Genomic DNA, 25,588 nt, shown 5'->3' with positions numbered 1-25,588 from the left:
TCAGCCAAGGGATCAAATTCCCCACTTCATTCCTGAATGTTAATGTCTGTTCCATTCTGCCATCTGTAATTACCCGAGTTAAGCTATGTTTAGAGTGTGGTAGAGAAAGAGCAGCACTATTCAACATACACTTATTATCTTTAAGAAAATACATCAGATCTAGTTATGGCTAGAGAAACAATTACAATTTCAGGTTTTCCATCAATTATGAAGATTTTGTAATAATTTGCATCTTTTCTTTATTTCAAATTTTATTGAGTGCTGCTCCGTGCCAGGTTCTTGGCGGGAACTGCTGTTCCCTCAACTTGCTTCACTCTTCCGCAGCCCTTCCCACTGCTACTTATGCATCTTCAGGGCTCAGCCTGAGTCACCTCCTCATTCATGTCTTCTCTGATACCATCACTCTGCATTCCCACTCAGTACACCTTGTTTATTTCCTTCAAAGGCCTTAATCCAAGTTGTTAAGTTGCTTATTAAATGTCTCCTCTGCTCTTCTGAGCTCCTAGGGAAGGGACTGAATCTATTTATTCACCAAGGTAAGGTCATATGATATATACACAGCTGGTGGAATAAAAATGTGGGGAGGGTGCTTAGGGACACCCCTTGAATTCTCCCCGTGTCTTATCTACCACTGTATTCTCAGTGCCTGGCACAGTGTGCACGCTCACTGTATATTTGTTGAATAAATACTAACGTGAAATGACTTTTCATTTCCTGCAAATCGTAAAACCACCCAAGGAGACAGAATAAACGTGAGTCTATGCTGTAGGCAATGGAAAAGTGTGGGCTGCTATGGTGGTTACCCACGCATTTGGGAGGGGCCCGGTTGTGTTAGCTCCTGACTCCCATGCTCCATCTCCTGACAGTGGGCAGACTGATGGAAGGAAGCATGGCAGTGGCTTTGGATTCCCAGGTGGCCATTCATCAACCACTGGACCCATGCAAGAATATATGATCTATCATGGCTGTGGGTCAGACTTTGCATTTGATTGCATCAATCTAAAGATTGCAAATTACGAAATTCGCTCATTGATGATATATAGATTAAGGATAATGCTACTATTCACTTTTTGATTCAGTACTCCTTTTTAAGCTGCGTAGTGAAGAAATCAGATTTCTGATATTTCCTCATATACTGAAATTTTATCTGACTTAAGCATTGGGATCAATAGTTCTGTATTAATGTAAGAAACATGCTGAATTTAGTTTCTAAGCAAACTGGAAGAATGTGATATTGGTTTGAAATACTGAAAATGTATATATTATATAAATATGTAAATACATATAAATAAATATATTAGATAAATATTTCAATATACAGAGGGATCCCCAAAAATGTATACACATTTAAAAAACATTTTTTTTTATTGGAGAACAGTGTGTTTCTCCAGGGCCCATCAACTCCAAGTTGTTGTCCTTCAATTTAGCTGTGGAGGGCGTAGCTCAGCTCCAACTCCAGTCGCCGTTTTCAATCTTAGTTGCAGGGGGCGCAGCCCACTATTCCATGCGGGATTTGAACTGGCAACCTTGTTAAGAGCTTGTGCTCTAACCAATTGAGCCATCCGGCCGCCCCAGTATACACATTTTAAGAAAGGAAAAAACTGTATTAAAATTATAATACAATGAATGACGCTAGCGTTCATTTGATTAATGCCATCTTTTGAGCGAACGTCATATTACACATTGCTACGTAATTCAATTCAACTTCGAAAAGTAATACATAGATAACATCTCTTAAAATGTGTATACATTTTTGTGGTACCCCCGGTATATTGAAAAGTTATACAAGAAATGTTTCCTCCCCCAAATTGGGATTTTCCTCCATATATTATTTGGTAATGTTTTTTCACTTAATATTATATGTTGTTATCTAGGTTCACTCTGACTTTCCCTTAAAGTGAAATATAATGGATTTTGAATTACATTTTATGCTTTTCTCCCTTCTTAGTATAGCTATACAAGAACATCTATGCAATATTGAGGACAAATCTCTATTTTGGCCAATGACTTGGGAAAAATATCAAATTTCTGATTATTTAAATGTCATTTAATGGTCAAATTGCCTACTATTGAGTTTTGTGTTTTTCCTTGTATGTAAAAAGTATACAGATACGCCTGGAGATATTTCAGGTTCGGTTCCAGACCACGATAAAGCGAGTATTACAATAAAGCGAGACATAATCTTTTTGCTGGGAGAGGGTCTTACATTCAATTCGTAAAACACACAACATCTGTGAAGTGCAATAAAGTGAAGCTCAATAAAACGAGGTATGCCTGTAATCAATTATAATAAGTATTTATTATACTTGAGTCTGGAGCCCACTTGTAGCTTTTCATCAGAGGTACCAGAGGTGATGTCTTTCAGACTCTGGCTTGAAATGGAGTATTGACTCCCACTGCTCACAGTACTAAATGAATAGGTGTCATTTAAGGAATCATTAATGCCTAGCAAGCTTAACCACTTTTTCCTTCATGAGTGATGCTTTAGATGTTTACAGAACATAAAGACAAAAAGTCCTAATTAGATGAAGGGAGTCAAACTGGGTCAGTTCTTAAATGGTTTCATCAGTAAACAAGTTCATGGAGGAAGGGAGATAGAGACCATCTGTCTAACTTGTGTCAGCTTGCCAACCACACACATTCCACAACAAAAATCCCCCAAACTTGCCCTTTAGGGAAAAACCTTTTGACCCAAACTACTCGTGCACTGTCAGACCAGTTAGGTAAAGAAGTGAATGGTGGAAGAGACCAGACAGAATATACGAATATTCTTAAGTGTCAGTTGGCTAGTGACCAAGTAATACTTATTTCAGAAAATGTAACTTTCCTTATTCTTTCTTCAGGTGCTGACTATAAGCTACACTCAGATATGTTTGCATGCTTCACTTACATTTTGGAACAGCCTAAGAATCACTTGTAGGACCTTCTTAGAACCTGTTTTTGAAAACTCTTGGATTTCTCAGGGCTTACTTTAAGCCAAGATACAATAATTTTGTAAGAGCACTTGTTAATAGCTGGTTTGTATTAGCAGTTGAAGAGATCAATTCCTATTCCATCACTGTTTGATTATGATTGAGATACAATTTTTAGGTGGCTTTTCCTTAGTGACCCTGGGCATTGCTTGTTGCATTTTAGTTCTATATACATGACACTATGTATTTTTTTTTCTTTTGGAAAATTAACTGTAATGTTCTTATATGTTTTATTGTGTAGTTTTAATTATTGTGTTTTAAAATTAAAATTAGATAATGGCTATCTCTTCCCCCTCCTTATTTTCAACAGATTCGTATTTTATAAACCTTTACTCATATTTCCTTGGGGAAATATCCTGCATGGATAAAAGAAAAATTCATTTAAACTCAAACTAGAACTCAATCTTTTTTACATGCGTAATTTTCACAAGTATTCTAAAACTGTCTTTTATATTTGCGAGAAACTCAAACACAACCTTTCCAGAGCTGAATGAAAAGACTGCATTGGATTCATTACCTGAAAATGACTCCCTGAAGAGCCAGAGGTTATTTAATGATGATAACCTAGCAACTCATAAACGTGAAATCTTTCTCTTGGAAAATAAACAAACTATATGTACCCCACAAAATATATTGAGAGGTTACTAAAAACCCCTTCGCTCTCCTGGGTGTTTGTATAGGAAGACCCAGGCACTCAACTCCATATATAAGTAATTAAGAATAGCTTCCCCAATACTGCCTTTTCCCAATACTGCTTTATATTTAGAGATGACAGAGCCAGTATTGTAACAAGATTAAGAAAAATTTTTCAATTTAATTCTTGTTATTCCTCAAATCACAGCTGTTTTCATTTTTCATCTACCGGTTTTCTCTTTGCGCATTCGCTTTCTCAGCGTAATCACAACATCCTGTGTTTGTGCTTACGCGATGGTTTCTTCCCAGTTTACGTAAACAAAGGTAAGTATTATGTCGTGCCCTCTCTCACCGGAACGCAGCCGGAGGACTCGAGGGAGAGCCGGCCGCAAGAAAAACCTTGATTTAGCAAGGACCAGCCGTTGGGGATTGGGCGAGGCAGGGGCAGACGGCCACCTCGAGACCCCAATTACCCGGGCCCCGCCCCGCCTCCCAGGCCCCGCCCCACCTCCCAGGCCCCGCACCGCCTCCCAGGCCCCGCACCATCTCCTAGGCCCCGCCCCTGCCCGTCGCCATATTGTTGCCTCAGCGCTAGGCGGGAGCAGCCGGAGTTGCATTCGGGCTGCGCTGCTACTTTGTCCATCCCGCAGAAACCCCGACCCTCTCTGTTTCCTCATTGCACCTGGACCGGCCAGCCCGGAGCTCCCGGACATCCGCCGTGTGGCCGCGAGGTGAGCGGGGCGCGGACTCTCGGGCTTGGCCGGGGGCCAGGCGCTGTGGTCGGGGGCTGGGGCCGGGTGCGCTGGCTTCAGGGTTTGAGGTGAACGCGCGGGCGGCGGGTACGGCCTGGGCCTCGGGCAGCTAGCTGGACGGGGTGCACGCGGGGCCTGCGCGGGCCACTCGCCGGCCCCGGGAGGGGGACGACTTGTTGCCCCCCACCTCCTCCTGACTGACGCAGGAAAGACGGGTTCCCACACCCACACACCGGGGAGGGACACACATCCAAACACGCGGGGACACACACTCCCCAAACACCCAGGGAGGGAGATACATACACACAAAACCCCGGGAGGGAGATAGGCACACGCACAACCCCCGGGGACACACACATACACCCACCTTTCTCCCAACCACTCGGGGCACACACCCACACACCCCAGCCCACCCAAACCAAACCTGCCCCCGAGTGGTTCATGTAGAGAAAGCAAAGGCACGAGTTGATGTTGGCGACCTCCGCCTCGCTCCCTAGGTGGACCTTTGCTAATGTGTTACTAGCACTCGGGTGAGGGGTTTGGAATGTAAAGCCAGTCCTGGGGGCTGGAGGAGGTTTGGGGCGTTACCTGATTCACGCTGGCTAATGTTTCCGAATCGCGTTCCTTCCTTTCTTCCAACTTACTATGTAAAGAGGCAGGATGAGAATTTTAAGTGCTGACCAAGTCGTTGTGGAGGTGTTAGTTTTGTTGTTTCTTTTTAAGTGATGACACATCTCGTGACCACGGTTCTTTTGAGGAATGACTTTTCTGCTAGTTTGCAAATGGTCACGTGGCCACAATCGTTTTATAGGATTTCAGCGTCCTGATGAAAGCAATGGATAGAATCTGATTGCTTGTTTTAAATTAAAAAAAAAATTTTTTACGTGTTTATCCTTCAATCTCTGGCACCATGGTTATGGAAAAATTCCTAAATTGCCTGTAATCTCAAAAACTGGTCAGTGGAGCAAAACTGTAGAGATGAAGGAAACCCAGAACTCTTCAGTCGGGTGTTTAAGGAGACTGTTCTTAATTTTTCTTTTAGAAGCTTATGTTGAAGTTATAACGGCTTGTCCAGAACTCTTAGTATCTTAGATTCCCAAATCTAAGACAATGGTGGGGGGCAGTCTGGTGGTTTCAGTGTCTTTGTGTAGACATTGTAGTAAATTCCTCTTGCTTATACTAAAACGTTTCTGGCTTGATGACATTTATTTTGGAGAGTTTTGTGATGTGGCGATATTTTTGGTTTATCATTTGTGAGGTTAGAGTGGATCAGTGAAACCTAAGTAGAACATCTTTGGCCTTGATTCCAAGCTGGGTTCTTGGAGATTAGGGAGATAACTTGAGTGCTGTTCCTTCTTTTCCTACTTCTTCTTTTCTCTTTCTATCTCAGTTACTTCTAACCATGAAGGCTACAGTACTCTGGTGGCCTGAAATTAAGTTGGTTTGGTTTTAGAAGTTAATTTTTAGCCTCCCCTAATATCTTAATTATTTCTTGGGCAGCTCCTCTGGCACTGGTTGTTCTCTCCATGTAAATCCTGTACATACATAATTTTATTTAATTTTCACAGCATTTCTGCGGCATTACTCCATTTTACAGATGAGGAATTTGCTGGGGCACAGGAGGGTTCAGTCTGGTCCGCATAATCACATAGGGCAGACCAGGATTCAAAGCAGGCCTGTGGGAGGTAGTTCTCAACTGGGGACTTTTGATAATGTCTGCAGGCATTTTGGTTCACACCTGCGAGCGAGTGCTGCTGGCTTCTAGTGGGTAGAGGCCAGAGATCTGCTCAATGACTTAAAATGCACAGGACAGCCCCCCACAACAAAGAGCTGTCTGGCCCAAAATGTCACTAGTGCGGGGATTGAGAAACCCTGCTTTACAGCAGTCCGTGGAACTTCAGAGCTCACATTTTAGTGCTTCTGTAGTTCAAATGCAATGTTATTTTCCTATGTAGGATTCTTCCTCATTATTTTAAGAGCAGGGGTAAATTTGAGAACTTGAGATTTCCCTTGACTAAGAGGCATATTCATTCATTTGAAAGATTAAGGACTGAGAAGATAATTTTCTGATAACAGAATCCTTTTTTTCTTAGGGCAGAAGTGTCAAAAAAAAAAAAAAAAACTTGAGAGCCATTCAGATCCCTGGAAGTAGACTTAGGGAGTTTGGTTTCTGTATTATTCGAATTGTCAACAGACATTTTCTGAGTAGCCTGTCAGGCACTGATACAAAGGTGCTGGTGATTTGGAGGGCAGTAGGAGCTTCCAGTCTAATTACAATCATAAGATCAGGTTCCGACTTTGTCCTAGGACAAAATTTACTACCCGGGCTGCTCAAGGTCAGGCACCAGGTGTCATTAAAAAAAACCCAAAAACACACGCACAAACAAAACGGGCACACACACAGGTATAACATGGCATTTACTGTGGACAGACTTAGGTGAAATGAAGAAAAGTTGCTGTCCTTTTGATAGCTTTGTAGTTTGACCACGTGAATATTTAACAATCAAATTGAGTAGCCATTCTTGTTGAGCATAAAATTCTTCCTTAAATTTAGCCTCAGTAGACAGTATTTATGCATGCGTTTTATCATTGAAATCAAGAAATAAATGATGACATTTTTTTAAAGAACGACTTTTGTGTTATTTTCTTTTCTTGCATTTTCCAGCCTGTTTTCATCAGGCCTATCTAAGACTAAGCCCTTCAATATATGTACTGCGTCATTCCGGTGACAAGTGTAACTTTTAGGTGAACTTTGGGAGTGACTGATTGAGAGGAGTCAGAAGGGCTGGTTCTGTTTTTAGGAATCTTTGTGGGTAGCTTTGCTTTTTGACTCATGCTAATTGACAGCGTGTTCTTTGCCAATGACTAGATTTCTCTGCCTCATATCAGGAGTTGTCTGCTGTGGGGTAGAGGGTATTCTAAATTATACAGCTTAACATGATCGCTATGACTTGGGATCCAAGGAAGGAAAGTGTATTCTTTTCTTACTGGAGGGGTTTTATTCTGGGAAGGGGCAAAAGGAGTTGGTGCAGGAAGAACATCACTGGCCTCAGAGGAAGTCTTGCTCCATCTGTAGTTGGCTTGCCACTCTGGCCAAGTTAGGTCACCACATTTCTTTCTTTGTAAAATGAGACAGTTGTACTTTTATAATTTCTATGAGAGTATATGACACCAAGTAGAGACATCAAATTATTGGCTTCTAAGTAGTTCTGCCCCAGGCAATTTGCTGGTTAAGCAGCAGAAGGAAATATGTCAAATGGATGTGTGTGTGTGTGTGTGTGTGTGTGTGTGTGTGTGTGTGTTTGGGAAACACTTCTCACTTGAAAGTTAGGTAGGTAATAAACTTGTTAGTCAAAACCAAGGACAAGAAAATAGGGCTTGTGACTAAGTAGGTCATCAACAGAGAACGTTTATTAAGGATTTTTTGTGGGGGAGGGGTGAACTCACAAAATGCCTCAGGGAGTTTGGAAAGCTGTGATGCAAATAAAAGGACAGGATACCTGAGGGAGGAGACCTGGCTAGGCAGGTGTGTAGGTGGAGGGAGGCCTGACTGCCTTGTGCCGAGGAGGAGGCCAGGCTAGAAGCAGCCTCAGGCCCCTGCTTGCCAGGAGGCCCGGGGTGCAGGGCTCACTAAGTCACTTGAAGGAGAAATCTGTTTCCCAAAGTGAATTTTCATATTGTACATGTGAAGATGAGTCCTGGGTATTTTCACATTCTGGATTCTTTCATTAATTTTTGACCATGGTAGGTACAGGGTTTGGAATGCTGTTGCTTATGAGCATAGAGAGGATGACTAGATGTACATGAATATAAGTAAGGTGACAGCTAGATCAGCATGGCATAGAGACAGATGGGTGTGTTTTGGAAGAAATGTATTAGGTTGGTGCAAAAGTAATTGCAGTTTAAAAGGTTAAAAATAATTGCAAAAACGGCAATTACTTTTGCACCAACCTAATACCGTGTTTCCCCGAAAATAAGACCTAATCGGACCATCAGGTCTAATGCATCTTTTCGAGCAAAAATTAGTATAAGACCCGGTATTATATTATATCATATCATATCATATCACATCATATATCATACCCGGTCTTATATAAGACCCGGTCCAAAAGACACATTAGAGCTGATGGTCCAGCTCGGTCTTATTTTCGGGGAAACACGGTAGAAGTGAAGCAGGCAGTAGAGGCTTCACCCAGCCCAGCTCATTTCATCGTGAGGAGTCTGGACACAGACTTCACTTTGTCCCATGCCTGATGCCTTACAAATCTATGCTATTGTTTAACGGGATGGAGAAACAGTATGGCACAGTTTGACGCATTCATTCCATGGCCACATTCATTATCCAAGTGTGAAGGATAGCAGAGGAGTGAAAACTAACTGAACTGTTCAGTGTAAACTGAACTAACTGTTTTAATTACAAATTCTTGAGACGTGTATTATTAGGTTTTTGTGTACAGAGGCTAAAGTAGTTTGCAGAAGGTTAGTTCTCATAAGAGTGGTTGTGTTATCAATGCGAAAGACTTACAGATTTGTTTCTGGAACTTGCTATGTAGAACCCTGACAAATAAAGGAGTGTTTAAATGATTTAACAGGCTCAAAAACGTTAGAACTCACTGGGCTGCGCGTGCTGTTAGGTGACTGCTCTAGTCTGCAGCTTCCTGCATGTGGAATCAGCAGTGATTAGGTGCATGTGTCTAAAAAATACCTGCATGGTTTAGTTGGAAGTCAGGACAACAGAAGAATTGTTGAGGACCACACGTTGGTGAATGCAGAGTATTCTCTGGAATGAGTTCCAGTCTTCGTAATAAAATTCCTTAAATAGTTGTTTTGGAGCAGCTGCCGCCCTCATATTCTGTTCCACGTTAATATTTGTGCAGAGCTTGATATTTTGCCATGCCAGCCCTGGAAAACCAACTTGCAGAGGTATTGATGCCCGCGGGCAAATCCCCTGGAGTGAGGTCTCAGCCCTGGGCCAAGAAGATTCTTGGCTTCAGGTAGGAGAGAATTCAAATGTGAGCCGATGTAGAGTTCAAAGTGAAAGTTTATTTAGCAAAGAGTAAGTAAGAAAAGGAAAGATACCCACAGACAGTGGCGGTCTCTAACTGCTAGTGGAAGAGAGACCCCCCTCTGTCCGCTGGGCTAGGGTTCATGTACACTTCCATGGAAAATTTCTTGGTGTGGGTGAAAGGAGGAAAGAACAATGGTTAAGTTTATCTTTAACTTCTGTGAGGTGCAAGAAGAATAGGGGCAGGTTTATCTTTAACTTTTGTAAGGCACAACCTGTGGATTGTTCCTACGGGGATGGGGGCTGGCCACAATGGAATCTCTTTGCTTAACAGCCTTTGGATGGTTTGTTCTGTTTGATTGATTAACTGCCCGAGTTCTGTGTCTTGGAGCACGTAGGCGGCAGGCTTGGAATCCAGCCTCCTAGTTTCTTCTTTTGTAAAAGTAGTCCTCATGTCCCTTCCCTGTATTAGTATGATGTCATTGAAAGGAATGTGGGGTGATCTAATGTTGAAACTCTGAACTTCCTCAAGTGCCAGTTTGCACAGTGTCCTGCAAATGGCCAGTAGCTCTGTGGTTTCCTCAGAAATTTAAAACAGCCTGCCCTGCCCCTGTTTCCTATGCACGTTGTCCCTGATTCCCCTCTCCCTTCCTGTCCGTGGTGTTTCATCCCCACTTTCTGCTGCTCACACTTCTTTAGGAAGTAGATATTCTGGTGGAGAAAGGGGCCACTGGGTGCAGAGGGGTGGTCGTATTCTCCCGGTCAATTTCTCCCGTATTCCAGAAACCCTTGCACTTTCAGCCCTGGCCAACCTGTCTCAGTAAGTGTCAAGAAGTGTGTTAGGTTTCCTGGTCTCTTCAGTGTGTCACTTAGTGGACCATTTGTTTTCCATTTTTTCAATTTGGTTGCTGTCTCTCATTTACCATTGTTCCCTCTTGTTTTTTGGGGGTTTGTACATTTCTTAGTCCTTTCTGTCATTTGGTGGGAGTGAAGGTTACACATGTTTGATCTGCCCTGTTTAATTAGATCAGGGGAAGTTGATCTTTGTGAACCTGAGATTATTGATCTATAAAACATGGGTGACATTGTCCAACTTGCAGGTGATTTGAAGGTGCTCTATGCCAGGTACCTAGTAGATATTTAGTAAACAGTGGTGGCTAATGTTATCCCGGTCGTAGCATTTGCTATTTGAGCAAACATGACAATAGCAATAGGTAGGGAGGGAAATGGACACATTTCTTGTGTGGGTGAATGAAGTGGGTAAGACAGAAGAAGACAGAGATTTTGGAAATGGGGAAAATATTTGCTTGGTTTTAGATATGTTGTATTTGAACTGCCATCAGGGTACCAGATGAACATTAGGAGATGTCTGGTAACTTCTGCATATGTAGAGGAGGGAGATAAAGTTGGGAGCCTATGTGTAGGGAGCAGAATAGAAGGTTAATCAGGCATAGAGGTGAAATAGGTAGTGATGGCAGAGTAAATTCAGGCTTGGAAAGCTTTTTGTAAGCGAAGTCAGCTTCATTACCTTGATGGGGGCATCGTTGATGGAGAAGTGGGATGAAGTGAACTTTCTGGAAAGCTACCTGCAGCACTCTTAACGTTTTTCTCATTTTGCCCTGGTGACAACTTCCCTGCAGAATGGGAACCTAATCTAGCTGAGTCCTATATGCCAGACATGTAGCTGCCATTGAAATATATCTTCTTGGGAAATTTCCACTCCTCTTACTTAATTTCTCTAATAGCCAAGAAGTTCCACTTTGCTGTGGCTTCATGCATCTGGGCAGTGTTTGTATACTAATTCTTTCCTGAGTTTATTTGGAAGTCCTCCAGCCCTTACCTTTTCCAAATTCAAGACACCTGGTTTCTTATCTAACTTGAGGAGAGAAGTCAGAACCAATGTTCCCTTAAGTTACAGTAGGTCATTGCAGATCACATTTGTGTTTAGCTGCTTTAATGTATTTTTCTAACATGCATTTTTAAATTTCTTTCTTTTATAATGCATTCTTCCTGAAACACCCAGCCAATTCTCAGTACTGCATTCCTCCTATCTTGTGATCTTTATCTGTTTCTTTGCATTTTAATTCTGTCTCCCAAAGTGTACCCTTAAACTGTCCCCACTTATTACAGGTAGATTTATTTATGCTTGTTCCTTTTAAAGATCTCATTAAACACAACAAAGAACAAAACGTTATCCTTACTCCCAGGATTAGCAGTTTTCCACGAGTAAGTCTGTTTGCTGAACCATCACAGTTCATGGTCAAAGTGCAATATTAATAAAGTCTTATGAGTGAGGGAGAGAATGGGAAACAGTGATGCCAAGTAAAGATGAAGTCTTGAGAAAGTTATGAGCTACACAAATGGATCACATGTAATATACACATGATGCAGATATGTCTTGATCATTTCTTGAGGCCCTTTTTTACTCTTTGAAACCTTTTTTACTCTTTGCAGAGAAAAGCTCAATCCAGCACACACGCTTCCATTCGTACACTCGTGCTTATTTCACATGTGATTCTAGAAGGTGCGTTTTTCCCCCTGCAGCTCCTCCATGGACTCCCAATTAAGCACACTCTATATGTACACTGTCCAACACAGGGCAACGTAGCAATTTAAATGTAAACTAATTAAAATGAAAGATTCCGTTGCTCAGCTGGACAGCCACGTTTCAGGTGCTCAGTAGCCACATGTGGTGAGTGGCCGCCGTGTTAGACAGCACAGAGAACATTTCCTCCATCGCAGAAAGTTCTCCTGGATAAGGCTGCTCTACTTTCAGGATGGTTTAAGAAGAGTCAGTTCCTTAACCAAATCTTTTTTCTCCTCTCTTCTCCCTTCCCACTGTCTCCACAACTGTTAATGATTAGTTAGTATACCTAACTACAGCGGTGCCTTGTTTTAAGCAAAACTGTGAGCCTGTATTTCTTCAAAGTTTAATTAGATGACTCGTCTTCAGAAAAGAGTACTTATTGAACTGAGTTCTTTAAAATAGCTTGATAGTGTGGTTTGATTTCAGTTTTTTCCTTCTCTTGCTGTCTCGATGAGGTAATACTCAGTGGTCCATTGGATAATTAATTTCATCTGGCAAGTTGTGGCTCCAAGTTGGTCTATTCCTATGGTATTTTGCTTTTTTGGGGTGGCCCTCTTGCTGTAGAGATAGTACCCATTAGACTTACTGACTTCCTTGACTTGCTTCTTGCTCATACATTTCAGCAAGACAACCGGGAAGACTAGAAACAAAGGTTGGAGTTAATTAGGCTGTTAAGTGAGACCTGTAGTCACACAACAGCCTAGCCGACTGTCTCCCCGCCCCCCCCCCCCCCCCCCCCCCGTGTCTTTCCTTAAGGAAAGAAGAGTCTGTAAGACTGTGCCTTTCTGGGACTCTGTTCCATTCTTGTGTTTACACCTTATGTCTCTCTGTCTGGTCCCCAAAAGATGGTTTGCAGCCAAAGACGGGTAAGATATCTCACGGGAGATACAACCTAAGCCAGGTGGAACTCCCAATGAGCTGCCTTAGAAAAATGTGGGAAAAGGCCTTGCCTCCCCTTGCCCCTGCCTGGGAAAAGCTGTTGCTGGCTCTGGCTTTTCCCTGGTACCTGTTTGTGAGAGAAGTCATGAGGACAATAAAGATCAGTTCTCTCCACTTATCTCAACGGAGCTGTTACAATATGAGAGACTTGACCCTGAGAGGGTACATACCTTAAGTAAGACATCATGGGACCTTGTGCTTCGGCTGCTTATAGACAAAGGGTGATTGGAATAAGCATTTTTCTGCTATGATGTATGAGTCTCACAGACCGTGTAAGAAACAATGTTACTTTCTTGTATTTGTATACCTCAATAAAACCTCCAGTCGGCCTTCTTCTGGGCTCCAGTCCTCTGAGACTGAGAGACCCCTGGCCTTCGGAGAGCTTTAACTGCATTAAGTCTCTGTTTGTTTCTTTCTTAAAAACTTAACCCATTCATCTATCGAAGGACATTTTGGTTGTTTCCATGTCTTGGCCACCGTAAACAAAGCTGCAATGAACATGGATAAAGAAGTTGTGGTACATATACACAATGGAATACTATTCGGTGGTAAGGAAAGATGATATAGGAGCATTTGTGACAACATGGATGGATCTCGAGAGAATAATGCTAAGTGAAACAAGTCAGACAGAAAAAGCAGAGAACCCTATGATTTCACTGATATGTGGTATATAAACCAAAAAGAACAAGACAAACAAATGAGAAACAAAAACTCATAGACACAGACAATAGTTTAGTGGTTACCAGAGAGTAAGGGGGTGGGGGGTGGGTGATGAAGGTAAAGGGGATCAAATATATGGTGATGGAAGGAGAACTGACTCTGGGTGGTGAACACACAATGGGATTTATAGACGATGTAATACAGAATTGTACACCTGAAATCTATGTAAATTTACTAACAATTGTCACCCCAATAAAATTAATTAAAAAACAAACAAAAAAAACTTAACCCAAGCTGCCCCTTCTCGCACCCTCACTGCCGGTGTTGCGCTGGACGCGACAGAGACACACCTATGTTAAGATACTATAAGGAAATAAATACAGCTCCAGTGAAAATAGAAATAATTTAGAGATTATCCATGCTTTTTTCCCTTAGTTTCTTTGAGCCTCAATTTCTCAAGCTATGAAATGAAATGAAATAAGCGGTATGCCTCTAATTAGGACATTCAGGATGAATGCAAAAGGAACATGCCATTTTGAAAAAAAATCTGTTCCTAAATTTAAAACAGTAATAAATGCAATTTAAGTGTTTGGAAGTGAGAACTAATCAAGAGGTTACAGAGTTGTGTTTCAAAATCTGAAATTTTGAGAAAAGCAGTTTATAAACACAGCCTCCTATCCCTTTGGCTACTTGTTAGAGGAATGTTGTCTTTTCTAATATTCACTAGCTCCCTGTGGCAGTCAGCAGTACTTACTTTAAAGTGATTTTCTCATTAGACTTGCATGTTAAAAATCAATTTTTTTGTCCCCACACATTTTAATAATCCTCAAAAATAGAATGGGGGAAGAACTGATTGATTAGAGAAACAAAAAATTGTATGTACGGAAAGTACAAGGAGAAAATAAGAATAGAATAACAAGAATAAAGGAGGAAGTAATTTACTTTGTTCTCAGTTTAGCACTTATTTGATACCTCACCATTTGTAAAGCTTTGTACAAGATGTTGCAGAACAAAAAAAGGACAAATGAATGATGGCATTAGGTGTTGGGGAGCCTTCCCAGGGAGGTGACATTGCAATTAGGAAACCGACACATACACAACTGGCTGGTTAGAGGTATCTGCTGAAAACATGGTTTATTTTCTTTCCTGCCAGTGACCTACTTATCCAACTTTCCATTCAGATTAGTGTGTGCCACATGCAGCATGTGTTGGTGCCAGCACGTGGTATTGTAATCCTAAAATAGTATCTGTTGTGCCTGTGACTGGTTTATTTAAAAGGACACTGCTGAAGGGACAAAGAGTATTTGTGGCTGTGTGTAAATCAAAGTTTAGGGTCTTATTGCTAATAAGACCTTAGGCTGTGTGTATCTAAACATACCAGGGGTTCCCAAAAAAATGTATACACGTGACTTGTATTCATGTTTTGTTATCGGTATATATTGAGTATTACAATTTTAATGCAGTTTTTTCCTTTCTTAAAATGTGTATACTTTTTTTGGCACCCATTGTATATCTGTATTCTTTATATAATTCACATACTGTGAATTATATTATATTGGAAGGATCCTTCCAATGTGTGCAATTCAGTGGCTTTCAATATAGTCACAAAGCTGTGTAACCATCACCATTCTGTAATTCCAGAGTATTTTCACCCTGTCCTCCAAAAAAGAAACTCTGCCCTTATTACTAGCAGTCACTCCCCAATTACCTCTCCCCCATATTCCCTGGAATCACAGATCGACTTTCTGTCTATGGATTTGCCTATCCTGAACATTTCCTATAAATGGGATCATGTAATATGTGGCCTTTTGTGTCTGGCTTTTTTCACTTATTGTAATGTTTTTGTTGTTGCGTGTATCAGTACGTCTTTCTTTTTATAGCTGATTAATCTTCTGTTGTATAGATATTCCACATTGTATAGATATTCCACATTTTGTTATCCATTCATCCGTTGATGAACATCTGGGTTCTTTCCGCTTTGGGGCTTTTATGAATCATGCGGCTGTGAGCATTTGTGTACAAGCTTTTGTGTGGATTTATGGTATAGGTATGTGCCTCAGAGAGGAATTGATGGGTCATGTGGTAACTCTATGTTTAACCTTTTGAGAAACCACAAGGCTGATTTTCATTATCATTGCTCCATTTACATTCCCATCAGCGGTGCATGAGGGTAACAGTTTCTCCATAACCTCTTCAACACTTGTTATTGTCTACCGTGTTTCGGTCTTATATTAATTGTTGCTCCAAAAGACTCATTAAAGCTGATGGTCTGGCTAGGTCTTATTTTCGGGGAAACACGGTTTATCTTTTCTATTCTAGCCATCTTGGTGCAAAGTGGTATGTCATAGTTTTGATTTGCATTTCCCTACTTGGTAATGATGTTGACCATTTTTAAATTGGGTTATTGTTTCTTATTGATGAGTTGTAAGAGTTCTTTATGTATTGTGGATACAAGTCCCTTATCAGATATTTGGTTTGCAAATATTTTCTGCCATTCTGTGTTGTCTTTTCACTTTCTTGATAGTATCCTTTGAAGCACGAAAGTTTACTTTTAATGAAGTTCAATTTATTATTAGTTTTTCTTTTGTTGCTTGTGGTTTTGGTGTCATATTCAGTGATTTTTAATATAATTAGTTGTAGAAAAATTTAGGAAGCCATTTTCCTTGAGGTCTGGTGGATTGCAGTATTTAAAGAATTTAAAGATGATTTCCATTTCATTTAACTGCAGCATTCAGTCGAGCTAGACTTTAAGTGAAAATGAAGCTTTTGATTCATTTTGATATACTTTTGATATTTAGAACAGTATGACTTTGCAACCAGATCAGAACTTTGAAGACTGAACTCAGTATTGATTATTCTAGGTTTTCTTGCAGACTTTTTTTTTTTTTTAATTAAATTTATTGGGGTGACTTGCAGACTTTAATATAAACCTGTAAGCTTCTACATTGTGTGGTCACGGTGTGCTTACTATTTGGGTATATTTCTACAGTGCCATGTCTCCATGTCTCCGCAAGGTGTGCACAACACCCCCCAGTTAGGCATTTAAGTCATTTCCAAAATCCTTCTTGGCTTCTAAGGCCGTGCCTGGTGCAGGCCTCTCTCTCCACTCCCATCTGCATGGAACCCTCCTCTCTCTTCAGGCTCCAAGTGCAGGCGCTCCCCCAGTGTGGCTCCGGCTGCCTTGGCTTGGGCTGGTCCCACTTCCTGCTCCCTCCCCTCTTCTCACAGTTGTCCCCTGCTGAGCTTAGCCTGTGGTCAAATCCACCTGTAGTGGAATCTGACCTTGGTGAGGCTGCCTTCTAAGGACAGCGTGTGCCTAAAACGAGCATTGACACATTGCTTTGGAACAGCCCACACTGGAAACTGGTGTATAGTCTTCACTAATACTGCTTTCTACTACGTGTCAGTGGATTGACTGCTACTAGTTCTGTCAAGTTTATTTGTTTTTGTGCAGATCTTGAAATAAAGCGAGCAGTTGAAAGACGTACCATTGCAACTGCTTATTTTCATTATACCCGCCGCAGCAATAGGAAAACCCCCAGAAATGAATGCAAATGCAGCTGTCCCTGGTAGGTTGTGTGCTGGGCTTTAGAGTAGTCAGTTGGCCACATTCAGGTCTCACTTCACCTTTTACTAGCTGTGTGACCTCTGAGTCAGTGCCCTTGTCTGGAGTATAGGGATAAAGAGAGACTTGTGAGGAGTGAATGCCTTACAGGGCTTGGTCATTGTTAGCCTTGTTATTACAGACATACCTCGTTTTATTGCTCTTTGCTTTCTTGCGCTTTGCAGATATTGTGGTTGTTTACAAATTAAAGGTTTGTGGCAACCGCCAGCAAAAAGATTAGGACTCGCTCAAGGCTCAGATGATAGTTAGCATGTTTTTTAAGCAATAGATTATTTTTTAATGAAGGCATGTACATTGCTTTTTGGACATAATGCTATTGCACACATAGTATAGTATACACATAACTTTTATATGCACGGGGAAATCGGAAAATTCATGTGACTCGCTCTTGTGGTATTTGCTTTATTGTGGTGGTCTGAAACTGAACGCCCAGTGTCCCTGAGGTCTGCCTGCATTATTACTCTTTTATCCTTAACGCCAAAAGGTCAAGGTTTGGAGTCTCGTTTTTTTCCCATCGATTGAATTGATAAGTTAAGGGCAGCTGTATGTAAGTCCCACAAAAATGCCCTTTGCTTTTAGGGGGGCAGGGGCTTTGAAACCATTTCGTTAGACCAAGAGAGGCTAGTACTTGAGCACAGCCCCGCGGTGCTCACTGGGAAACTGTCACACTGAATTTGGTCTCTGGCTAGGATCCTTGGGCTTCCCAGCGTCTGCCTGCGTAATCCTCTCATTTGTTCTGCCCATAACTCTTACTGAAATGTGACTGAAGAAATGGCCATAAAGAAACCTTTTGCGAAAACTGCCAGTAAAGACTTCTTCATGTGTTCATTCCACAGAAACTTCCTGCACGCCTATAATGAGCCTGGCACAGTGCTGAACTGCTTCAAGGGCACTGGAGGTAGGTACTCGTCACCATTGTCCTGTGAGTTTCAGGATGCCCGCGGGTCTGCCTTCTTGGCCTTTGGTGCCAGGAGCCACTTCTCCTTTCTGACAGCAGGCTTTTATTTGGTCACAAGAAGGTTTTTACCTCGGCCTTGGCTGCCCAGAAAGAAGCTTCACGACACTCTTTGGTGCCTTAGCCCGACTTTTCCTGTGTTCTCATTAGTGCCCCTCCCTCGCGTGGCCCTTCTTTTTGCCTTGCTTATGTTCATTTTTCTTGTATTTTATTCCCTGGAATATGATTATTCCAAGCCACTCAAAATTGAGGCAAATTCTGAAGAAGAAATGAAACATTTTACCTTTCATCTTAAGAAAATTTTATAGCTCTCTTTAGTATGAAACTTAGAAAAAAAGGGTAGGCAGGTGAAAAACTTTCTGAAAAAAACGATTAAAGTGTAGTATTTGATTCCATGACTTCTTTTAGGCTCAGAATGGTCATGGGCAGCTTTCAGCTGTGATTTTCCTTTTAAATTAAAAATCTAGCTGCTAATAGAAGTCAGATATTCCACATTTTAATTATTGCGTGTACTCTTTTTTTTTTTTTTTTTTCATTTTGAAGAGTTTTATTACAGGGTGTTAATGTTCAGGACACTTCAGAGCACCTTATACTTCTAACAGATTTTTGGTACCTGGTTTTAATGTGTTACTCGAGTATTTTTCACAGACTGGCTTGCAGGCAAAAGTACTACTTAGTGATGGTTTAGGAGATGTTAATTTGATTAAACAGTTTATCCTTAATAACCTGAGACATCAATCCATGGATAGCTTCTATGGTAGTTTTACAGCTGTCTCGCGTAGCTTTGGCAAGTTTGTCTTCTGACTTTCGGTCGTGTGTCTCTAAACCCAACATGAAACTCCCCCGTCCCAGCTGGGCTTCTGACTGTTCTAATTTTTCAGACAAATCAAAGACCTGACCAGTGGTATAGTCTGCGTTAGTAAGCAAACCAGAGGAACTCAGTGTATTCACCCAGTATTTATTCCACAAAAGTTCAAGCAATTTGCAAAGAGGATTTGAAATATGAGACTTCTAAGGCATAATATTGTTTGCAGTGTACACCAAAGTCTTCTATTTTATTAAGTGGGATAGTCTGGTACTCAGAAGGTCCTTCATCAGGAGGTTTGTAGCCCTTTGGGTATGTCCTGAAGCCTCCAAGGTTCACTTTCCCTGCAGATATTGTTCTTGTTGGGTCAATCACCACGGCTACAAACGGTTCCTGGAACTGCTGATTGAGTATCTGAGTGCTAACATCAATCCCAGAGAGCCAGCAGCCATAGCCAGGGTGGCTATGGTACCAGCCAATTGCATTTTCAAGGCGGCCAACCTGCTTGGCGTTTTCTATGTATGCGGCCATGTACTCATAGGCAGCGGCCTGGGCATTTACTCGGGTTTCAGTGCCCTCCACAGGCAGAGCAAAACTGTCCATGATGATCATGGTTTCACCGTCCACCTTTCCCAGCATCAAGCCCATCACTTCCAGGTTGCCTCCTGATCTGGCATGCATCACCATTTTCAGTAGAGCCAACGCGGAGATTTTGCAGTACTTGAAGTAGTGGTGGTCCTTAGTCCAGGGCTTCGCCGCCAGGATTTCTTGCTGCTGTTTCTTGTCGTATTTATAGATTTCATCGATACTCTGGGCTTCTTGCATGTTGTTGGCCAATTCTCAGGTTTTCTGGGCCATACCACTCCCGGACGCCGCCATCGCCGAGGAACCGGAGAAGTCGTCGCCTCCACACTCAAGACGCAACTTTACCTTGCTAGGTTTCCGGGTGTGGGCCTCGGACCCTCCCCACCTGCGTGTACTCTTACAATTACAAAAACAAATCTAATGTACATTGCTAAAGTGAGCTTTCTAATTTTTTTTTCTTTGCAGATGATGATGCTTGAACTGAACAATTAAGGTGAGATTTATGACCTATGTACTTACTGTGCTTTTCTTATTCAGATTTCCTTATAGAATTTAAAAAAGTGTTTTAATCTTGATGAAGATTGTTGTCTTTGGGCAACCATTCCAAACTGGAGTATAAAAGACTTCACATTCCATTTTAAGGTGGGTTCTGAAAATAACATAGCAGGCTACCTTCATTCATTCAGCTTACACTAAAGAAGTTTCAAAGGACTTACTGTTTTCAGAGAAGAAAAAGGTAACATTTTTAATGTCTAAGCTGATTATAGTTATGTTACTGTGTAGATTGCATGAATTTAGCTTTTGTTAGATGTCACTGGGAAATAAGATGTTTTGTACAAGTATCTGTATCACCATGTATATATATGCTTATATACAACTCTACTGAGAATCACAGAGATGTTTGTGTGTGTATATTAGCTGTCTTAGTAAATGTCAACCGACTCCCAAATAGGATATCTGGGAGGCCTCAAATTATAGATGGGAAATGTAAACATTGTACCCTATTTCCTGGTGTGTGGGTCTAACATTCCCCAAATTTGTTTGATCATAATAATGGCACAAACTAGGAAATCCCATGTTATTATGGAAAAAAGAAAGTGTCCTGATAAAATTACAAATGACAAATCACAAGGAATTTCCAAGACTTAATTTGATGCAAACAGTCATCTGAGTGGAGGCGGTTAGCATGTATAATCTGGTTTATAATTTGTTACACCTGCATTACGGAACATGGAACTTTGTGTTCACGTGTCTCAGACATTGTGTGAAAGGAACAACCTTGGGATGGGGGCTGCTGGGAAGGTTCCCAGTGTTGGCGATGACCAAGCTGAGTGGCTCTGAGGGCCCTAAGTGACTTGGGGTGGAATCACCAGCAGCGGGAACAGCATGTGCCAGGTGAAGGCAAGGGAGAGAGTGCGAACTGAGCAAGTGGAATTGAATTTCAGCCCCATCTGTGCATTTCCGAGTAGTGACTGAAGCCGAGAATGGGGAGCAGGGCCAAGTGTCTTGCCTTAGAAGTTGAACTTAGACTTGAATCTCTGAACTACTGAGGAATGTTGAGGAGGGGGCATTTGACAAATGTCAGAATAGTTTGTGTGCTTTTTTGGTTTTGTCACTCCTTTTTCTATAAGTTGAAGTTGTTTAAGCAAGATTGCAAAGTATTAAAGGAACCGATTTAGCACATTGTTACCTATTTCACAAAATTAAGAGGCTTGAGATTGTTTCAGTTTCTTCTCTGACATTAATTTAGTCTGGGCATTGGGCACAGTGATCCATTGGCAGTCGAAAGACTCCAAGAGGTATATGCACCTTAATTGCCTCATACTTTTGTTGGCCAGTTTAAATTGTATTAATTGCAGTAATTACTGGAGTATTAATTTAAAAGAGCCAGTAAGAGTTAGGGACAAGTTGCTACAAGTTTTACCAGAATAGTGTAGCATGTCGTTGGAAATGCAGAATTCTTACACATTATAGGACATGTTCACTTACATTACACTGGGTCACATTTGCACATAACTAGGAGATAGCCACAGAATGTTTACTGCAACTGCAGTGGTCTTGCAAATTCATCCTAAGCAATAAATATCACAATTATTATTCATGTCTTTATTACCTTCCCATTGAGCGATTCACAATATCTACTTTTCATGTTGATTATCATTTTTGCTCTAGAGTCGTGCTGTCCAATACAGCTATTGGCTCTTTAAATATGGCTATTCAAATTAGTTAAAATTAAATAAAAATAAAATTAAATTTAAAATTCAGTTCCTCACTCCCCCCAGCCATATGCCAAGTGCTGGTGGCTGCCATATTAGACACTGTAAATGGTGGACATCTCCACCCTTGCAGAAAGTTCTGTTAGTGCTACGCGAAAGGTTGTCTACTTTCACAAATTTCAATATACTTACAAGCCACTTACTACTGAAATATTTACAGATTAAGTGATATAATTTGGTTCAAAATAGGGAGATGGGAGAATGGGGAGTTATGGAAGAAATAGGATTTGCCATAAGTTGATAATTGTGAAGCTAGGTTTAGGGTCCATGGAGCTTCATGATATTATTCTCATTATTCAGGAATTTTGCGTATGCTTTCCATTAATAAAGAATTAAAACAGAAGCTTGAATAGGAACAGCGCTCCCATCAGTGCTTAGAAGCAGCCATCTGTAAATGGGCATCTGAAATCCCACCCGACAGGCTGATGCCTGTAGTGGAGGAAAGTTTTTAATCCTGCCCCAGGGTGCCCTCCAAGGGGTACACGTAGTACCACATTCTTGTTTAAGGTTTATTTCATTCCCCCTTAAAACACACATGTAACAGCACGTTTGTTAAGAGTTGGAACTGCCCAAATGAGTATTGAGGGTAGAATGTGCTATATTACAATATTATATTAAAAATTCCATTGCTGCTGACATTAATTTTGGCAAACTCAAAATCGTGTTCGTGATGAAGAGAACAGAGTCTGTTTACTCAGTGGTTGGCTTATTTTTGTTCACTGCCAGGTCAGTCAGCTTCTGTCTCTGGTTTCCCCGTTATCAGCTCCTATGGTAATGGCACTGGAAGAGAGAAAGCGGGGGTCGTCGAGAAAACCCCTGGCACGAGAGGAAAGCCATTGGTGAACACTGCCACTGTGTCTGTCACCAAAGGGCTGTTTGAAGTTGTTACAGAGACTTGCCTACTTTGGTCTCCTGCTGCATCTCTAACAAGCGGTAGCAGAGCTTATTGTGCGTAGAGAGGAGCAGTGGAGAGCAAGGTCTTTGGGGCAGACTTGGCCTTGTACCAGCTGCAGTCAGCTGAGACCCAAGGAAGGGAAGTGTGAGCCCTCACCAGCTCTCGTAGGGAACATTAGGTGCCTGGCGCGTGCTTGAGTGCTCTGTAAATGACAGCTCTTGCTATTACGTATTCTCTGTGCAGAAAGGAACTGGGGCTCTTTGTTTTATTTCCCTCAAATGCTGATATTCATAGAATCAGTGTGCAGGTCTACAGGAATGTAATGGTACCTTTTTATTTTACAGGGTTCTGAAGTCAAAGATCTTGAGGTTAATAATGGCAGGAAAATCATCACTTTTAAAAGTAATTCTCCTTGGAGATGGTGGAGTTGGGAAGAGTTCTCTAATGAATAGATATGTGACTAATAAGTTTGATACCCAGCTCTTCCATACAATAGGTGTGGAATTTTTAAATAAAGATTTGGAGGTAGATGGACATATTGTTACCATGCAGATTTGGGACACTGCCGGTCAAGAGCGATTCAGAAGCCTGAGGACACCATTTTACAGAGGTTCAGACTGTTGCCTGCTCACTTTTAGTGTCGATGATTCTCAGAGCTTCCAGAACTTGAGTAACTGGAAGAAAGAATTCATATATTATGCAGATGTAAAAGAGCCCGAAAGCTTCCCTTTTGTGATTTTGGGTAACAAGATTGACATAAGTGAACGGCAAGTGTCTGTTGAAGAAGCCCAAGCCTGGTGCAGGGACAACGGCGACTGCCCTTACTTTGAAACAAGTGCAAAAGATGCCACGAATGTCGCAGCGGCCTTTGAGGAAGCAGTTCGAAGAGTGCTTGCTGCGGAGGATAGGTCAGATCACTTCATTCAGACAGACACGGTCAGTCTGCACCGCAAGCCCAAGCCTAGCTCATCTTGCTGTTGATCGTTAGCGAGGGCGCCTGAGCGTTCTAACCAGCTCACACATGTACACAAATAAACAGAGTGGAAAGAGAATTAGCATTTGCAGCAATGGATCATTTACTCATAAAATTAAACTAACCATATTGCTGGTTCATTAGTGGATGGGAGAAGGGACATTTGTGGAAGAATCTATTTACTCAGTCATGAATGGCACCTTACATTTACAAATTGTAACAGTTGTCTAATAACATTTAATTTAAATATGTTAAGTTCCAGAGCTAATAAATGAGATGACCGAGACTTTATAAGTAAAACAAAGCACTTGAATATTCTAGAAGTTAGTGTTTTTTTCCCGGGAAAGTGGAGAACTACTTTTGATATATGTATATTTTTATGTAATTAGCATTCGATTCCTGGTTTGGGGGAAACTTTCCTAAGGCAATAATGTTAGATATTAAAGATTAAAATTGAATGCATTTGCATGGCAGTTATTTGATTACTTCTTCATTCTCCTTAAAATTATTTAGGAGTTCACATTTTCATTCTACATACCAGAATTGATCTCACCAGTAATCACTCGTCAATTGTGTGCCACTGCCCCCCCCCCCCCCCCCCCCCGCCCAAGTCAACTTTATCATTCTTAGAGGAAATGCTAAGGGTTGTACTTCGTGTGAGGGTAAATGACGACATCTTTATTTGGTCATGTGTTTATTTAGTGTCTTCTCTTTCACTGAACATTGTTTAGTGATTTGCTCTCAAGATTTTTCGTCATCTTGCTGCAGTGACCAGAGTTACGGATAAAATGAATTGTGGTCTTTTGTGGGTAAAATTCACATTTGCGCCATTCATGCTGATTCTGTCCTACAGAGGCAAACCAATGCCTAGACCTCATGTTAGTGAAGACGGGTCCCTCAGTTGTGTAGTGGTGGGTCATCAAAGGACATACTTGGGATGGGGGTTGTCATGCAGGGTGGGGGGTACATTTTCAAAAATGAAATAGGTATGGTTCTTTCCCTGGCCCCATTCATTGGGAACCACTGGAAAAGAGTATCATTACAATAAGCTAAGCTTCTGAAAGTCTAATTTCCTAACATAATTTGGCTATAAGCAAAACATTTTAACACTTAATTTGGGGAAATTAAATCGCTTCATATTCTCAGGTTAAAGAGAGCTCTATTTTTTATTATTTATAATCAATCTTTCCTCCCACTTCCCCCCCCAAAAAAACTGTAATCATCCAAAAAACAAAACAGGAATCCACCATTAACAAATTGGTATATATTAGCACCACGCTCTAACCAACTGAGCTAACAGGTCACCCCCAAATTGGTATAATATATTCTTCCTTTTGGTTTTTCTCAAGGGGACTTGCTTTGTTTTTTCAAATAAAAAATGTGCCCATTGTTTTGTGACTTGCCCCTTTAATAATCTGGACATATTTCCATTATAGTAGACCTGCCTCATTTATTAGCTGTGTGGATGTCTAACAGCTATTCAAACCGTTCTCTGCTGATAGACATCTTAGCAGTAGTATATGAAAGTGCCAGTTACCCACACCTTGGTCAACAATGGGTATTAGGAGTAAATTTTATGATTATTTTTGAATAGGTAGTAGAGTCCATGGTTCAAAATCATAAGGCACAAGGGACAAACATCCACCTTTGCCACCAAATTCCTGTCCCTGGAGGCAGGCCTGTGTCGGTTTCTTGGGTATCCATCTAGATATTTAGTACCTAGGGAAAGCATATTGCATTAGTTCGCTAGGGCTGCCGTAACAAAATGCAGACTGGGGGCTTAAACAATGGGAATTTCTTTTCTCACAGTTGTGGAGGCTAGAAATCCTAGGTCAAAGTGTTGGTAGGTTTAGTTTCTCCTGAGGCCTCTCCATGACTTGCAGATGACTTTTCCTTTGCGTGCTCTGCCCCACCTCCCCCCATCTA

General features: G+C 41.3%; 3 protein-coding genes across 4 annotated transcripts in view; 2 read left to right on the top strand and 1 right to left on the bottom strand.

Moving 5' to 3' along the window:
• Positions 1–4,198: 4,198 nt before the first annotated feature.
• The window catches only part of OFD1 (OFD1 centriole and centriolar satellite protein), a 71,919-nt gene continuing 50,529 nt past the window's right edge, over positions 4,199–25,588 (top strand). Inside the window, exons 1-3 of the mRNA XM_081042089.1 lie at positions 4,199–4,336; positions 18,010–18,071; positions 19,984–20,011. The gene's annotated coding sequence lies outside the window, so the exon portion shown is untranslated. The remainder of the gene's footprint in view (positions 4,337–18,009; positions 18,072–19,983; positions 20,012–25,588) is intronic.
• Positions 4,291–24,881, top strand: RAB9A (RAB9A, member RAS oncogene family). 2 transcript variants are annotated; one of them, XM_081042098.1, is made up of 4 exons: positions 4,291–4,336; positions 18,010–18,071; positions 19,984–20,011; positions 23,034–24,881. In XM_081042098.1, the coding sequence occupies exon 4, from the start codon at positions 23,065–23,067 to the stop codon at positions 23,668–23,670; it is 606 nt and encodes a 201-aa protein (XP_080898224.1). In that variant the 5' UTR covers positions 4,291–4,336; positions 18,010–18,071; positions 19,984–20,011; positions 23,034–23,064; the 3' UTR covers positions 23,671–24,881. The 2 variants fall into 2 exon arrangements, with proteins under 2 accessions (XP_080898224.1, XP_080898225.1); XM_081042099.1 differs by lacking the exons at positions 4,291–4,336; positions 18,010–18,071; positions 19,984–20,011 and adding an exon at positions 20,054–20,160.
• LOC308494355 (COP9 signalosome complex subunit 5-like) lies at positions 18,693–19,858 on the bottom strand. Its single transcript, XM_081042097.1, is given in 2 exon segments — positions 18,693–19,113; positions 19,115–19,858. Coding segments are annotated over 2 exon segments (945 nt in total). The 5' UTR covers positions 19,759–19,858; the 3' UTR covers positions 18,693–18,812.

The sequence above is a fragment of the Rhinolophus hipposideros genome (genome assembly GCF_964194185.1).
Source record: "Rhinolophus hipposideros genome assembly, chromosome: X".
NCBI classification, from domain to species: domain Eukaryota; kingdom Metazoa; phylum Chordata; class Mammalia; order Chiroptera; family Rhinolophidae; genus Rhinolophus; species Rhinolophus hipposideros.
The sequence above is the reverse complement of the archived record's forward strand: the minus strand, read 5'-3'. Positions and strand labels throughout refer to the sequence as shown.

Coding starts and splice junctions, on each gene's coding strand:
- RAB9A (XM_081042098.1), top strand. CDS start 23,065: ATGGCAGGAAAATCATCACTTTTAAAAGTAATTCTCCTTGGAGATGGT.